The following is a 16,522-nucleotide window of genomic DNA, read 5'->3' on the forward strand; positions in this document are numbered from 1 at the left end:
GCTCTCTGCTCCCAGGTTCACCAAGCCTAACTGAATAGTTCAGGTTCGCCATAGCATTTAGCGTCACTCCGACAGAACGCCTGCTGGCCTGCCTCACAACCCACCGCGCAGGCGTCGACTCCGCCGCGCTCATCCTCGCCGTTGGCGCAGACATGCGTGGTGTCCACGGCCGTGTAAACGCTGTTGTACACCTCCTGGCACTGAGCGTGGCGCGTGATGCCGATCCGGGCCCACCGCATCAGGACCTCGGCAGGCCCAACTGGAATGAGTGTGACGAGGCTGCTAAGGTCAGACGCGTTGGCAGTGTATGATACCACCTCAAGGAGAATCAAGTGACAGCATTCACCTAACACCGTTTTGACCCAGTGCATGCTTGGGTGACCTTAGAATAGCATGCACTAAATAGTCTGCTCATGTTCGCAGGCGTCCAGCCCCAAAACCACATAATTTTTGCATCAAAAAGGACACTGCTGTAAAGTGCAGTGAATGATGTTTGTAATCGCTGTCTCATTTCAAAACCACATACAACTGTGGGACACTCACTGCGGTATAAAAAAGCAAGCGTATTTGCACAATCCACTTTTCGGGAGTGAGGTTTTTCGATTCTCTGATATAACACGCTACTGGTTGGTTGTACAGACTTGTATATATATATATATATATATATATATAGATATATAGATATATAGATATATAGATATGTATATATATATATATATGTATATATATAGATATATAGATAGATATAGATATAGATATAGATATAGATATAGATATAGATAGATATAGATAGAGATGATAGATAGATAGATGATATATTATATATATATATATATAATTATATATTCTATATATATATATATATATATGATCACTATCGAACGAATCTATACAATCTTGTAATGAAATCTATGCATAACTATCATTATATTACTGATTATTATATAATATGCAATCCCAATGAAATGAGTCCCTCGTCTGTGTTCAGTACCGAGCACTTGCAAATTAAGAAAGGTTTTATTTCAAAGGAGGTGTGCCACATTTTAATTGAGGTAAGCATCATACTGAGAAACAAGCTCACTCGAACAGTTTATTGTAAGTGGAAAAGATGCACTAGACAGTGCAATTTTCTGTTCATTTAACATGCTCCCCAATGCGTCATGGTTTGGTTGCGTCATCGTATCTTGCACATCATTAATTGAGAGTCAGATTACGACCAGTTTATCTGGAAATCATGCTCACAAACGAGAGATGTTAGCTCGACAAACATATTTTTAAAAACGTTGATCACTGCATGTCTTACGGAACAGCAAGGTTTGAATGACGTTATTATGACGTCATGGATGCCAAGGTGACGGAGACACTCTTCCTGAAATGATCTCCTCATTTTCGCGGGCGCGTAACTCATAAACTAGAGCGGCTTAGGTCTTAAGATTGACACGATTGGATATAGTATTGAAAGGTCTTATAAATGGCTATTGCAGGTCAAAACATCATATCAATGTGGAAAACTTCCCTTGAGTCACTTGCGGTAAAAAAGCGTGACTTCCGCGATGTAAGAGTGGCGGACGCGGACACGGACGTGTAGGAGACCACGCATAGTTTTGCAACCGACTTAATCGATATCGCTGACAGCCCATCTAAACTTAGCAAATCACACCATCAAAGTAATCCTACCCAAATAAATCAAACTATCAAAATGTGTCATACTTGAGAGGCGCTATAGTGGTTTTGGCCGCGGGGCACATTCGCGTCATGGGCGTGCAGGGTCGGCGTGTGACTGGACCGAAGTGCTTACTAGATAAAAGTTATATCTGTCGGGGAGCAAGCTACTCCTATGCTTCTATGTATGCTGTGAATGTATATAGATATGCTCCTATGTATACTCCTATGTATGCTGCTTTGGGAGGGAGCAATCTGTACCTGTAAAATATATTCCATTGAAAGACTCGCTTCGAAATTCACTGCATGGCTTTCTTGATAAAGAATTCCTCACTTTACGTGCGCCATTGCCGCTCCTACGATTATGCCAGACTCCCCTCCTGTTTGGAGAGGACTGAGTGAAAGAGCGAAATGGGCATTACGAACAGCGTGTCGATTCGACAAAGCGTAAGCGCAGACATGCGCTTTTTGTTAACTGAATGGGCGAAAGGGAAGAACTTGCGTTGTACGCTGTAGCTCGAGACGCTTACGCCTCTATTACGTTGCAGATTGGACTTGTTCCGCACTTGCAGTTATCTTTGAGAAAGAAAACCCAAAATTTTCGGCAACTGGGGGAGATCACGGAAGCTATATTTTTTCGGGATGGTGGTTATCGCTATTGCGAATCCCAAAGTGCAAAAAACAAAGCGGCAAAACGTGCACTTGCGCTCTTTTTCCTTTGCACGGCAGCTTTATTGACTTTACGGAGGTAACGATACGGCTCGGCTCAAAATCCCGTCCTGGTGGCAGCAAATGCTGCCATCCTAAGGCTAATGAAGTAGCAATATTCCAGCGACATTTTTACGGCGTTATGCATGCCTGTGAGACCTTCCAATAGTATGCACAAAATTGTATGCACAAGTTCACGGGCGTCAAAGTCACATCAGAGGTTAATTTTCAGTCTTAAAAAGGACAAGACTGTGACGTTCACAGAATGATCACGACGAAAAGCCGCTCTCAGCATACCAACGCTGACGTCGTCCGCTCCGCATGCACGGGATTAGCCCATTCGCTGAAGTGTCGCCGATAGCTCCAGGAGTGCAGCCGGGGGTAGGGGGGAGTGTCGTCGCACCCGCGCGGAGGGCGCCGCGAGAGCGTCTCCCCGGCGTGGGACGCGGCCGGGCGCTTGCCACGCCGGGGCCCACAGATCCGGAGAAATGGCTTAGTTTCCTGGCCCATTTTGGATCTCATTCCGCCGCGTTGGTAGTCTTTGGCTCGGGCGTCTTGGAAGATACTAGGAAACGACGAATGCCTCTTTATGCTTTAGACCTTGACTTTCTTTTTAGCGTCCGGTAGTATGAACAGCATGCGCGATGTAATGCGGTCTCGATTGTATTGTGGTGAAGTGGGAACTCCCGTGTGGCCTCCCTATGCTGGCGTCCAGTCTGGGTCAATGCACACCTTGTTGCACAACTCCATGGCAGCTCTGATGTCATCATCTTGCAGCGTGGATTAGGACGGGCTACTTAGCTTTACCCTGTGCAGTGGTATGCGGAGATCGACGATCGGATCACAAACCGACAGCGAAGCGTCCCATTTGTCGGTCGCAAATCCTGCTTCATCAAGTGAGCTCCAATCGGCATGTAGAAGGCCGAGGCATGGGGTATCCCGGTTGAGGCGTCGTGCGGTCCGGACCTACACTTCTGACAGCTCTAATCGAGTCCTAACGGCAGTGACTGACCCTGCGATCAGAGCGCGGTCCCTGATGCTGCGGGCCTGCACTCACCCATCGGATAGCAGGTCCGGTTTGCTGGTAATGACGTGATTCATCAGGGTTAGGTTAGATCCAGTGTGAGTCGAAGAGGTAATGAGCCGACTCACAGGTCTCTGATCAGCTGGATACAGAGTACCACCCCAGGTTTATCGGAACGTCACATATCGAAGATGATGTCACCAAGGATACATCTGGGCTGTCTCTTGACATGATGAATGTCAGTTGATCCCGCACATCATCGATGACTGGGGCTGTTGCTCGACCAGGGCGGTTGACCACACTGACGAGGAAAAACCTTCGGCCGTTCAGCTGGAGCCAGAGCCCCCAGTCAAGATCTTGTAGGTGGCACGGGCAGGGATTCCACTGACAGCGTATTACGGTGTGAGATAGTGACACACTCGCAAGGTCTTCCCGTCTTTCGGTCTCTCCCGCATGAGACGCATCACGGGAACAGGAGCATGCGGTCGCCGATGACCTCAGTGAGCCACGCTTCTCAGAGGTACGGTATGTCCATTCGCTCAGCGGCAAGGAGGTGATTCACCTCATCCTGATGTTTGAAGAAAGACCTCACGCTCAGTTGACCGATTTGCAGCGTGGTTGTGGGTGCAGAATTATGCAGCGCCTTTGCTTGCCTGGATGCGTCTGCGTCATTGCAGGCAATTTCAAGCGGTTACTTTGCTCGCAAAAATTGTTTGAGACCAAAAAGGCGGATGAAAAAATTTCAGCTTGAATGCTTGTGCATATTGTTCTGAACACTGCATGTCTTAAAGATTTCGTACCGAAAAAAGTTAAGATCGACTTCAGCATGTCAACGACTTCATTTCACTAGCAATCTGCTACATGGACGTGCGGCATGTTTCTGAAGAGGGGTGTAATCTTTTATTCAGTTGTTGGCTTCACCCCGTCCCCAAGCTTGGGTTTCAGTCCTCTGATACACAATGTATGTAGAAAGTGAGCCAAACCCATGGAGAAACCCGTCTATTAGGGTATTTTGGGGGTAGACTGAGTAATTTGTTCACAGCTTGGCGCGCCTCAACTTATTTTGTGACAGTGCGCCCAAAATACTGAGTATATTGAGAATGTCAACTAAACCGTTAGATTACATGTCCTGATCGTATTATGGAATCTGTGACTAATAAAAGCATGCTTCTCGTCCAGTTCCGGGCTGTCGAGGTTATCGAGGTCCGACATTTGCAACGCTATTGCTCATGGCCTCCACTGATACTTAAATCTCAACAAGCTAAGGTAGGTTTAGATATCGGCCGTCATTTTTTGCATTGCTAGTGTGACAGCTTTCCCATCGAATTCCGCGCTGCGGCATGTAGAATATGCGAAGAACAGTGGCCTTTCTCTGCCTGGGCGTTGTACTGTGCACTTGCACCAGAGGGAATTCGAACTGGGCATATAAAGCTCTACTTTCACGCCGCGCATTTTTCTCCGATTGATAACGGAACCGGTGACCCATCACTCTATGCCGTGTGACCCATCACTCTATTCCGTGGGACCCTTTACTCTATGCCGTGGGACCCATCACTCTCAGTGTAGGGAAGGATAGAAATCTATGTCTGAGGAGGGTCTGAAGCCCCCAACAACGAACGGAGGGAAAGAAGCTTGACGGTTTTCAATCTATAGGAATAAGTTACTCATTCTTCTCCGAGCCAATCAGAGAATATGCTTGGCATTCGCGTTACTGAATGTGATAAACACAAGTTTATGTGTTGAAGTGCCTGACCAACATTCATGGGGCCCACAAGTTTAATTTGCAAGATTATCCGTGGCAGGATAATCGAACCGGAGACCTATGACATCGCTCGACCCCGGCATCTAGCGGCCGTCTCCGCGCCCCGCTGCGGGGGGGGGGGGGGGCACCGCTCACCGAACTCTGTCACGCCCCAGCCGGCGACGTAGGCTGCCTGGCCGTCCAGGTCGGAGACGGGGCGGGGGAACTCGGAGATGCACAGCGGCTTCATCACGGCTGTAAGCGGAGAGCTCGATTGCAAAAAGCTATCGATGCTCAATGATGCAGACCCCAGCCATCGGTCATACTGTTAGCAGGCGTTTGAATTCAAACCAGGGTCAGCACACACGGAGACAAACGACGAATAAGAACGCATCTTAAGCAGACAGTACAGAAAAATGACGACTAAGAGCGCATCTGGAATTTTCTGTGCCCTCTTTAGAGTACACAAACATGGCGACTAAGAACGCATCTTAAACAGAGGGTACAGAAACACTGTGGCTTGAAATCCATGAAAATAAGTTGCCTATTCGAATCAGAACCAATCAGAGGACATGCTTGACAAACACTGCTGAATGTGACTAGTTCACGTTCAGGTGTGGAAGTTCTTGGGCAACATTCATGTGGAGTGTAAAGTGACTTTACAAGGAGCCTTGTATGTGCTAATGTGACAATGTTCACCAATTGAAAAGCACAGTAGTTACACTGGTTGGTTTCGTTACACTTCGCGAGTTTACCATTCTTTACTTACCAGTCTGAAATCAGGGAAGCCACAACGTTAACCGTGGTGAAGCACTAACTCCAAACGCCGATTTTTGGTAAGATACTGTACACTTATAACAAACACATTTGCGTCAACACCGCGATGGCTGATGAGAATCCCTATAGGCCAACCATAAAAGACAAGGTGGCGAGGAGAGAAGTGGGGGGGAGGCGTCAAGGGGGGGGGCGTCAAAGGGGGGGGGGGGGGCGTCAAGGCTCGATGCCGACGGCTAACAGATAGAATCAGATTACAGATTACATTGGGGCGGTTATGCTTACGTAGCATGATAGGGTAAATAAGTGAATAAAAGGGTGCATAAATGAATGCTACCGCTGGAAGACTAGGTAGTAGGATCGCAATGTAAGTCGTTCAAGAAAAACGTGTCCATTGTCGTAAAATAGACTGTCGTTAGTTGCAAGAGGCAAAAGAAGAGGTTGACGGCGTTCACTCTGACCCAGGTGCGGTCGTCATAGCCTCGGGATACGATTAGTTGTTTTATGCGCGCAATAACAGTCAGCTGTTTGCGAGGCCTTACGGGATATTGAGATGCGCTCCGTGAGCTTGATGAGAGCAATGTCGTTGAAAAGGCCGTTTCTATTTCCTCTGACGATCCGCTTGTATTCCGGATGTTTTACAGCTTTCTCCACATTGTACACTCTGGGCGGGTGCTGAAAACTGTCATCTGTGCTGGTGGCGAGGTTCAAGTCGCCCAGAAGTACCTTCACTCTGCAACGTAACACGGAATCTGGTTACCGCGTAATCATTTACGCAAGGTCCGATATATGGAGAACGCATATCGACGGGCCGCATTGCACACTCACCGCTATTCGGATTCGTATGAGTTGCAGCAGGACATAAACGGAAACGCCGTACGTTGATTTTGCACAAGTCTGTTGATCATTAAGCTCTGGCATGTCAGGAACCTAGCAAGCAATGCCAGCACGGCCAGCTACAGAAGATTTTCCGCCACCAGTTCAGCGCATTGGCGAAAATGAAACCACGTGGCGTTATTTACAGAGCACTCCTATTGTCCACGCGGCGTGCATAGAGGCTGGCCCAGGTTGGGGCTGAGCCAGCCTCAAGTCTCGGCCCAAAGTGACGTGTGAAGTGGCTTGGAGAGAACTGGCACGTAAGGTAAGCCGCTCTCAAGGTGTTGTTTTTTCTCGAGAAAGGGAATGGCGAAGTTACCGCATGACGACAGCGTATGACGTGTGTGAAATGTTACGTATCAAGCTCGAATGGGGCTCTCCGCAATACCTAGCACTAGTCAGCCGAGTTCGCAGTCAAACAGAGACGCCGCAAAATGGGTCCAGATTCCGAAACAAAGCCCCCGGATCGTCACATCGATGCAGAGCAGTTTGCTCGAAAGTAGATAAATGACCCCAATAGCACTCTCCTGCTAGTTGCTGGAAACTTGTTGGCTGGCCGATAGGCGTTAGAAAATAAGTGTTTGAGGCACGACATTTGGGCGCTCACCATCATCAGGTGAGTAGAGAGAGGGAATAAAAAGAGGAAAAGAAGGCGACACACCTGTGCCACCTCTGCCACTGCTGGCGCAGGACTGGTGCTTCCAAACTTCCCGTCAATTTCAAGCCAGTGCCGCCATTTGTCGTTGGCACGATGGCTGAATGGAATTCCGATGGATGGTGGTACACAGCTTAAAGGCGCCAAGCAGGGTGGGTCAGCTGTCAATGACTGTGTTTAACTTCAGATAGTGCTCCTTCGTAAGGAGATCTTCGAACATGTCCCTGTCAGCGCACTTCTCACACCTGCGTAGAGTCCTGGTAGGCAGATGGTTGGTGAGATTCCACTGTTGTTTCTCCGTCGTGACACTTAATTAGTCAGTCATGTCATGAGGATCATGGGACAACTGTGACCTGAAAAGCTCCTGAATTTTGAGAACGCTTTCTTGTTGCGCTGCTCGCTCGGATGGCGCTCTGGTGGGTCGCAAACGTAAACGGCAGCCGGACAGACGGTGCCGTCATTATTTCAATTTACAGTTTGTGCTGTGGTCGCCATCGCTTTGAGCTGTTATGAACATATCAGAAATGGAATGACTTTGTGTTTGGACACTGCAGAGCATTATCGTCGCATCACCACTCACATCACCACCACCATTCAACTGCGCACCAGATATCGACACTCAGTGCAGTCTTCACCACTAGATGGTCATGTCGGCGTCAAACTAGAGGGAAGTTTGGAACCACAAGTCCAGCGCCGGCGATCACAAACGTATGACAGGTGTGTCAGCTCCTATTTTTCTTTTTCCCCCTTTCTACCCACGTGATCATATGGGGGTAGAAAGGAACGAATGCCGAGAATACTCACCGCCTTCCCCAACCTAGCGAACGCTAAGAATTCACATCTTCCAACTCTCGTTCTAATATTCTGCTGCCAGCTTTCAGCTCTCGAACACTCGTAAACACCTGCATAACCTTGTCGGCGTTCACGAGGCAGGCTGTAACTAGCAAGCTATGACCAGCAAGCTATAACCAGCAAGCTATGAACAGCGGGCTATGACCAGCAAGCTATGAACAGCGGGCTATGACCAGCAAGCTATGACCAGCAGGCTATGGCCAGCGAGAGCTAGGAATACAACTCGGAATTCAGCATATAATTTGGGAAATTCGGGAGAATTTGACGCGTGTCATAACTAACATAACAACGATCGTTTGTGGCGTCCAACTCACGGGCCGGCGCTGTTGATGCATTGCGCGGCTGTGAGTATCCAGCGGTCGTTGATGATGGCGCCTCCGCACCGGCTGATCGGCCCAGACGAGTATTGCAGCAGCGCCATCCACGGGAAGTCGGTCACGCTGTCCACCGGAAGGCCGTTGGCGATGCGCCCGGAGAGGAAGGTCGACAGACCGCAGTCACGCGGCGAGACGAAGCGTCGACACTTCGCTTCGGCACTGGCAGATTGTTCGGCGCAGCACTGAGAACGGGGAGAGGGAGGGAGCGATCGGATGTAGTCGCACTTTCGTGCGTGACAGACAAGAAAGACATGATGACCAACGGTCCATCGCGACGTGTACCAGCCATAGCGACAGGACAACTTCCCCGACTGTGCGGTTGGTGGTTAAGCAGCTGTATATGCTAAATGGGCTCACCCGTGGATGTGTGCTAGAGCATGGCCAACCCGCACACACGTTCTATCATATGACGTCTACAAAGAGGCCCAGCTCAGCTCTGTGCACAATCGAGCACTCATAGCATGTGTACTCATCATGACCAAAGTGGCTCCACGTTTGGCGCGCGATGCGGATACCTGTGGTGGGATTAGTCGCCTCACTCGCCCATGTGGGTAATGCCTTCAGATGGAGAGGGGGCTATCTGCAGCTTCGAACAAGATACTTGTTACTTTAACCGGCTAGTTCGTGCATGCTTAACCGGTCGGGAGGGGTGGGGTCGGTGGGGGGGGGGGGGGGGGGCGGTGTGGCCAAATCATGTTAGAGTTGAGAAAGGTAACCGTCCAGGCGGCGCCGAGAAGTGGGCGTTGGCAGCAAGGTGATGTTGCCACATACACTGAGCAAAACAGTATTTGATGTAGTAGGTAAAAAATGGTTAGTGTTAGTACTGACATGAAGTGTTTGGGCACTACCAAGATACTGAGATCTCACTTCTGTCATTTGAGTATTGTTGCGCGAATGTGTTCTCTGTATAGAGCATTTCTCTGGACCGTTCGACCGATTATGTGATCCAGCTCACACTCAGAGCTTACATGCATATGCATGCATAGCTGACGCTAATTGAGGTGTGTACTACGTTGAATGAAAATCTTAATATGATCCATCGTCTGGGGGAAAAGGCTTGAAAGCGATAGGAAACGCTGATCTAATTCTTGCTTTCTATGAAAATATGCGCGGTACAAACATCGCAGCACACATGTTTGTCGGGCACTAGCAACAAAAGAGATGACGTGATTCATCCAGAGGACGTATGGGTGGCTGGGAGTTGAACGCAGCTCTCGGGCACGAAAGCTGGGGTCGTGGATACCTTCACTAGCCCGCCAGCAAACCAAATGACCTGGTTTGTTTAAAAAAAGACGGAACAAAAGGAAGCCTTACCACCCGTGTCGTTGATCCCTTCGTCCCGCACACGGACTGCTGCTGAAGAGCGATGCTCCTGTTCCGGAGTGAGGCGCACTGGTTCAAAAGGCTGCACACTCCTGGATTACCCGCCGAATCCACGCATGGCGCGCCCTTGTCATCGTCACCGACGAGGGCTGAAATGGGCGGGTGTGAGGTCAGGCAGTGTGCCTGTAACTCTATGACAACAATAGCAGTCACGGGCTAGAAGGAGAGAGAGTGAGAGAGAGAAAGAGAGAGAGAGAGAGAGAGAGAGAGAGAGAGAGAGAGAGAGAGAGAGAGAGAGAGAGAGAGAGAGAGAGAGAGAGAAGAGAGAGAGAGAGAGAGAGAGAGAGAGAGAGAGAGAGAGAGGAGAGAGAGAGAGAGAGAGAGAGAGAGAGAGAGAGAGAGAGAGAGAGAGAGAGAGAGAGAGAGAGAGTAGAGAGAGAGAGAGAGAGAGAGAGAGAGAGAGAGAGAGAGAGAGAGAGAGAGAGAGAGAGAGAGAGAGAGAGAGAGAGAGAGAATCATCAGATATGAGCATGTGAACTGACTTGTAACTGCATGCTTTTAAGTGCAAAATACTGTCTAGACAACACAACTTCACTATTTAGTAAATATGCTCCTAAATGCATCAACGTTTGATCATGCATCATCATCAAACAGTGATGCATTGCATCATGGAACGTACGTATGACGTCAGAGTGACTGCCAAAATGGCTGTGCGAACTAACCACTGTAGCAAATGCGTAGACGCACATGGACCCTTTCAACTTGTTGAGAGGTGCCGCACTAATCGATGTGTTGTTTGCGAAACCCACAGATCGTTATGTGTGCGTGTTTTGGCAATCTCTCGTGGTGTTTCGCACATTCGTCCGTAATCTTATAATTTCTTTCACATACTTGCTTACGACGCTATTCTTAAGCTATTCGATTTCCATTCTTATTCCCGTCATAGCTGGTATCACTGCTCAACTTCCTGTAGCACAAAACGTTATTCGTTTTCGAAACTTGCGCTGAAAGCACTACATTGGTTGAGGCCGAACTGTAGTCCGTTGATGCCAAAAATTGTGCTGCCCTACGCCAGTAACGGATACCCCGATGATCACATATCGACCTTGAGCACGTCTTGACCTTGAGCCCTTAATGTCAAATGAGGGGCATTACTTGCAGGACGTTTGTCTGGCGTCATGCAGGCCTGCCTGACCTTGAAAAGGTGGGCAAACCAGAGGGTCTTGGGTCTTTAAAAAGGCCTGCAACGCAACGCAGCCATGTTGCAAAAGACCAATTGCTGCAATGGAAAAATTAAAGCCATCAGAGCAAATTTTACTCCAAAATAATGATGTTTGGTCATCTGCTGCAAAAAGCGAATCTTGTATGTTACGTAGTTTGCATGGTATGAATCACCTACCTGTAAGTCATAGCTAGCGTGTGTTAGTTTGCACTAACTAGTGAAAACAACGAAAATTTAACAACAAATTCAACATTCCATCCAAAGTCCGCTGTGACGCAGTAAGGTAAGGGAGTCCACTTTTTGGCTTTAAGAGGTCCATTTGACGGGTTCGTGCCAGCCGCCACCCATTGGCCACACACAACCACTAGGGCATTCATGACGTATATTTTAATGCAGTAGACTTGTAACTAGCATTTATGGTTTCTGCACGGGGATTTTTTGTGTGTTCAGATTTCTTGTGCTTAGCTCTGGACCCTCATCATTGCAGGAGGTACTGATTAAACGACTTATAGAGCAAAAGAGTTATGCTGACAGTGGTCGACGTTTCAAGCTGTACATAGACTCACGTAAGCACAAGTTTGAACAATCCGTCTATCACGGCCGACAGGACGAAATGTTACGTTCATGCAACTCTTCATCACCAATAGTTGTCAAAAACAAACAAAAACGCACTGAGTTAAAACAGACTCATGAATATACTCTGAGGTGACAATGAACACCCCTATATCTGCTTCAGGTAGGGCTGCATGATTTTATATTTGTTGGCATGTGATCTGAAATAATCCGCTTTCTGTAAAAATTGGCATTTGGCATGACCTTCTTCGGATCAGCTATTGCCCAAGCGGCGCCAAACATACAACCACCCCAAACCAAAACCAAAACAAATACCAAATCCAAAAAAAGCTGATGTTTTGTTGAGGCTCTGTTATTCTTAGTTGGCGTATATATGGCAATGTGTAAAAAATACAATGTTGGAAATATTCAAGGTCTTTAGCACCTTTCGATTTTTCGTTTCGTGAAATCACTCTTTATCACTCTATGATATTATCACTCTTATCACTCTATGGACAATATCACATTGTCACAACGACAATGTGATATTTTAAATCTGCATAGTAAATTGTTATAAAATGTGGCAAGGCGAATGTGGTAGCTGAACTCTGCATGCTAAATTGTGACGGTAAATCGAGGCTGCGGCCAACAAAACAGAAAAATAGGTCATTCTAGTCATACAAATTCCTAGAAGCCTTGAAGTCAGTCAGGAATCGAACCCACACTTCCAATGCGGAGCCCGGACACGCATCCGACTGAGCAATGTCACCTTCTACATACCCGTAAAAAGCAGGAATTAAGAAAAGGTATATTCGAACTTTTTGGTCGCGGGTCTTTTTATCGCTCCGCCTGAATAATGGCAACGAGAACCCACAGCGCCTTTTTGGCCACCAGAGGATCATCCTCTAGCTCCCAATCCCTCTAAATTTCAAATATATTCCGAAACCATCTGCCCACAAACGACGCAATGTAGCATCCGGCATGCGAGGCGTCAACTTACTTTGCCTCGACGACGTCGCAGCTAGGCCAACGGCAATAAGAAAAAAAGGCACCATCGCGCCCCCGCCGCCGCCGGGCTTCTGGGCTGCACTGCGCCGAGCTGGACAGCCGCGGCTCGGCTCACTTGACAACCGTCAGCCCGCTCCGGCGGCGGCCGCCGTCGGGCTCGGCCCGCGCCCGGACGCCTGGCCACCGGCGGTTTGGGAAAGTCCAGACACCACATATGGCGGCTGGCTGGCGATCAGCGGAGGCTGACGATGTTCGGATTCGGATCATGTTCGATGTTCGGATCAGCGGAGGCTGACGATGTTCGGATACTGTTGCACGTCTGAGGCGCCGCGTGAGCTGACCGTGATGTCCGATGCACTACAAATGGACACCCACATTGACTCTAGATTTGTTGTCTTGACATAGCAATACTCGTGGATAAACCTGACCTGGGCTGATTGTTCACTCGCACACAAGTCAGGTGGGAGAGAGGGCGTCCGCATTTGGAGCACGTTTCAAAACCATGATCTGGTTAGCCTAAGGCCTGTCAATAATACTCATAGCACAGTGAGTGCAACAGCTTCACCAACAATGTGTTACGAGCTAATCAAACTGGCTTATTTTCTATTTCAAATCATGCATAACAGCACTTTTAGTAACTCCAGATGCCATTCAGTGCATGGGCGGCACTGGTGCACGCAAGACGGCGTTCAATTCTTTCCGAGGCCGAAGCATCCTTCGAAAAGACACTGTGCTGAACGCCGTATGGACGAAATCAAATCCATAGTGCAACGTTTCGCTGAATCAGCGTGATGATGTCCCCATATCTGCATACAATTTCTCTAAAAAGAGCGCTTTAAGCTGGAGTAACATTCAATGCGCAGACATTTTGGCCGATTGATTTGCTGAGACTTGATGAGGGCCTTACATGACCCATATGTTCGGAAAAAGTCAAACAAGTGAAAAATACGACTTTCGTAGTAGTGAACATGAAGTCCAATGAAATTTATCCTGTCGGACATGCCTTTTCAGATAAAGATTTTAAGCTATTCAGAAGGGTTTCTAGAAAACATGTGTTACCGACCATATCGGAGCGGCTGATCTACGACCTAAAAGTGAAAAGTGCAACCAGACTGAGTACTTCCTTAGAGTGAGATAACAACTATATGTCCACACGACGAGCAAGCGATTTCGGTACAATAGAAGAAAGCAATTAGCATGGTTGCAGCGGTGAAGGAGCATACTAATCTGCTTAGCGAAGAACTCAAAGGCGAAGGAAACCACACTGCTTGCAAGTGTCAGGTGCAGTCAAACAAAATCCCCAATCTGCATGGCCTTCTGGAAGTTGGGAAAGTCAGATGCTGCGGGAACCCGTGCCAGCTGCATGCATCTAGAAACCGCAGGTGCACAGCACGCTGCAAGCCCTGTGCAGATGTTGCGGGACTCGAGACTCGAATAGCTACTCAAATAGCTACTCAAGGCCTTCACGGGTAAGATTCGTTTGCCAAGTCCAGCCGTTACCCTACCTGCCCGCCCCCTCCGCCACCCATTCTTGGTCAGTCATATTAAACGCTTGTTTATATTTTCGCAACAGGTTAGTTCTAGGTTATGGAAAAGCTTCAGTAACGTTTACACGCAAGCTGGCTCTGTTGCGTTGATGCCTTTAATAGGCCCATTTACCCGATTTATCCTAGGGTCGTAAACCCATCGATTTACCCGACCAGTGAAGTCCTACAGTGTCTCGTAATTTACCCAACCAGCGAAGTCGTACAGTGGCCCGTGTTTACGCAACCAGTGAAATCCTACAGTGTACCTTGATTTTCCCCCAAAATATACCTAACATTGCATGTTACTCATTCCAAATAGATACCCGTGGATTTACCCAGCCGCCTTTTTAATCTGGAGGGTTTCCTCTGAAAATTAATTGTCTAGTTCCTCCACCAAAGTCCAGCGCCGGTTTGCGGTGCTCTGAAATGCTAATCCGTTCCGTATTTGGATACACTAGTGACGGTGGAAGGGAGGAACAACCGCACAACGTTAGAAACGGAGCTCTTTGTCAAGCTCACCAACTCTGAAATAATTCTGCACCACAAATCTGCGCATCCAACTACCACTAAGCACAACATAAGAAGTATGTGCCATAGGGTACATAGGTAACTTGTGACATGTTCCATTTCGCAACATATTGTAACATGCTCCAACAACTCATCAAGTGGTGGAAAGGAAAGAAAGAACATAAACAAACATGGGCTTAACTGTTGGGCAATGGATATTCTCCGCGACTTTTCGGTAAAATGTTGGAAGAAATAAACAAAAATCTAGAGCGCGTTGGGAGATGGATGGGAGAGGGCGGGATAACGTCCTGTTGGACGATGGATTCTTAACTCTTCCTTACATGGATGAGCTTTGGAAAACGCTCTTCATTAAATACATGTTAAGAAAATCAAAACTGTGCGTACGCACATCTTGAAAGGACGACAATAAGCTGAAAGTCTCTGATAAAATCTTCTTTCTCGAAGCTTAAGTGTCCGGTTGGCAATATAGGTCATTTATGCAAGCCTGGATATCAAGGGGCTTGCACGCAAAAAAGCCTGGTTTGTGAAATTAGGTGTAAACTTTGTGAAAATATGGCAGGTACATAGTCTATGACGGGGAGCCCATGCGCTCTATTTGTTTGAGATATAATAAACATCTGCCAGATGCTAAATTCAAAACAGGAAATGCTCTTTTAGGTGACCTTTTTTGGCAAAACACGCTGGGGCCGAAATCCAGGAAGGTATGGTCCCTATGCCCCTTTTGGAGCGCAAAGTAATCTGTGAGCACAGGACCACCCAGACAGGAAAATAAGTAAATTTATTCTTATAAGAAGTCGGCGACCAAACCTTAACGTGCAGGGCTCATCATGGCCGATCGTGCGAACGTCATTGGTGCCTTGATGTGTGATGTGTGCTAGCTTAAAATCGTCTGTAACTGTGAGCGACGCCTGACGCGTGATGCGCGGTGCCTGTTTCATTGACTGATGTGTGATGTGTGAAGCCTGACTACTTCAACTCGCCTGCATGTGTGAATGAAGCGTGGTGCGCTGTGCTTGAAAAACTGCGGCTCACTTTTTCCAAAAAAAGAAACCTGAAAAATCAAGTAGCATCATCAACAGGCTATTTTAAATTTACTTATGCTATTCGTCTCGACGAAGGGATGTTGCCGAAATATCAACGCGTCTTTATTTCCATTGCACTGGTTTTCTCCGACGAACAAAGCTATTACTACTATCTAAGCCCTCCCGATTATAAATCTAACAAATGTACAAGCGGGATATACTTCCAGACCCACTTTTAACGTAGAATGAACTTCCTAAATCATCGAAAGGCATTTTCTGAGGAGCACTCGTTCTTGTCCGTCCGTTGGCCACTGCGTAGCATCAGCCACAGAGCCGACGCCGCTCAGCCTACGGAGATGGGAGCGCCGGGTCTCGGGAGCTTTTGTTCTCAGACGTGCTACGGAGCTTTTGTTCTCAGACGTGCTACGGCGCGTTTGTTCTCAGACGTGCTACGGCGCTTTTGTTCTCAGACGTGCTACGAAGCTTTTGTTCTCAGACGTGCCACGGCGCTTTTGTTCTCAGACGTGCTACGGCGCTTTTGTTCTCAGACGTGCTACGGCGCTTGGTCCCATCTATGTTATATAATGTTCCACTATTTGATTCCGAACAAAGGTGGAAAACTATAATTTATGTCCACAAAGTCTCTATGCGACCTATGAAGTTTACAGCACA

At 47.8% G+C, this 16,522-nt stretch overlaps 1 protein-coding gene across 1 annotated transcript in view; it reads right to left on the minus strand.

Annotated features, from left to right (window-relative positions):
• Positions 1-26: 26 nt before the first annotated feature.
• Positions 27-16,522, minus strand: part of LOC119096524 (CLIP domain-containing serine protease 14D) — a 35,640-nt gene continuing 19,144 nt past the window's right edge. Inside the window, exons 2-6 of the mRNA XM_037219434.1 lie at positions 9,984-10,141; positions 8,607-8,851; positions 6,452-6,642; positions 5,292-5,390; positions 27-259 (exon numbers count right to left, since the gene is read on the minus strand). Of these exons, the coding sequence (XP_037075329.1) occupies positions 27-259; positions 5,292-5,390; positions 6,452-6,642; positions 8,607-8,851; positions 9,984-10,141 (926 nt within the window). The remainder of the gene's footprint in view (positions 260-5,291; positions 5,391-6,451; positions 6,643-8,606; positions 8,852-9,983; positions 10,142-16,522) is intronic.

The sequence above is a fragment of the Pollicipes pollicipes genome, unplaced genomic scaffold (genome assembly GCF_011947565.3).
Source record: "Pollicipes pollicipes isolate AB1234 unplaced genomic scaffold, Ppol_2.1 Scaffold_4295;HRSCAF=5057_pilon_pilon_pilon, whole genome shotgun sequence".
NCBI lineage: Eukaryota > Metazoa > Arthropoda > Thecostraca > Pollicipedomorpha > Pollicipedidae > Pollicipes > Pollicipes pollicipes.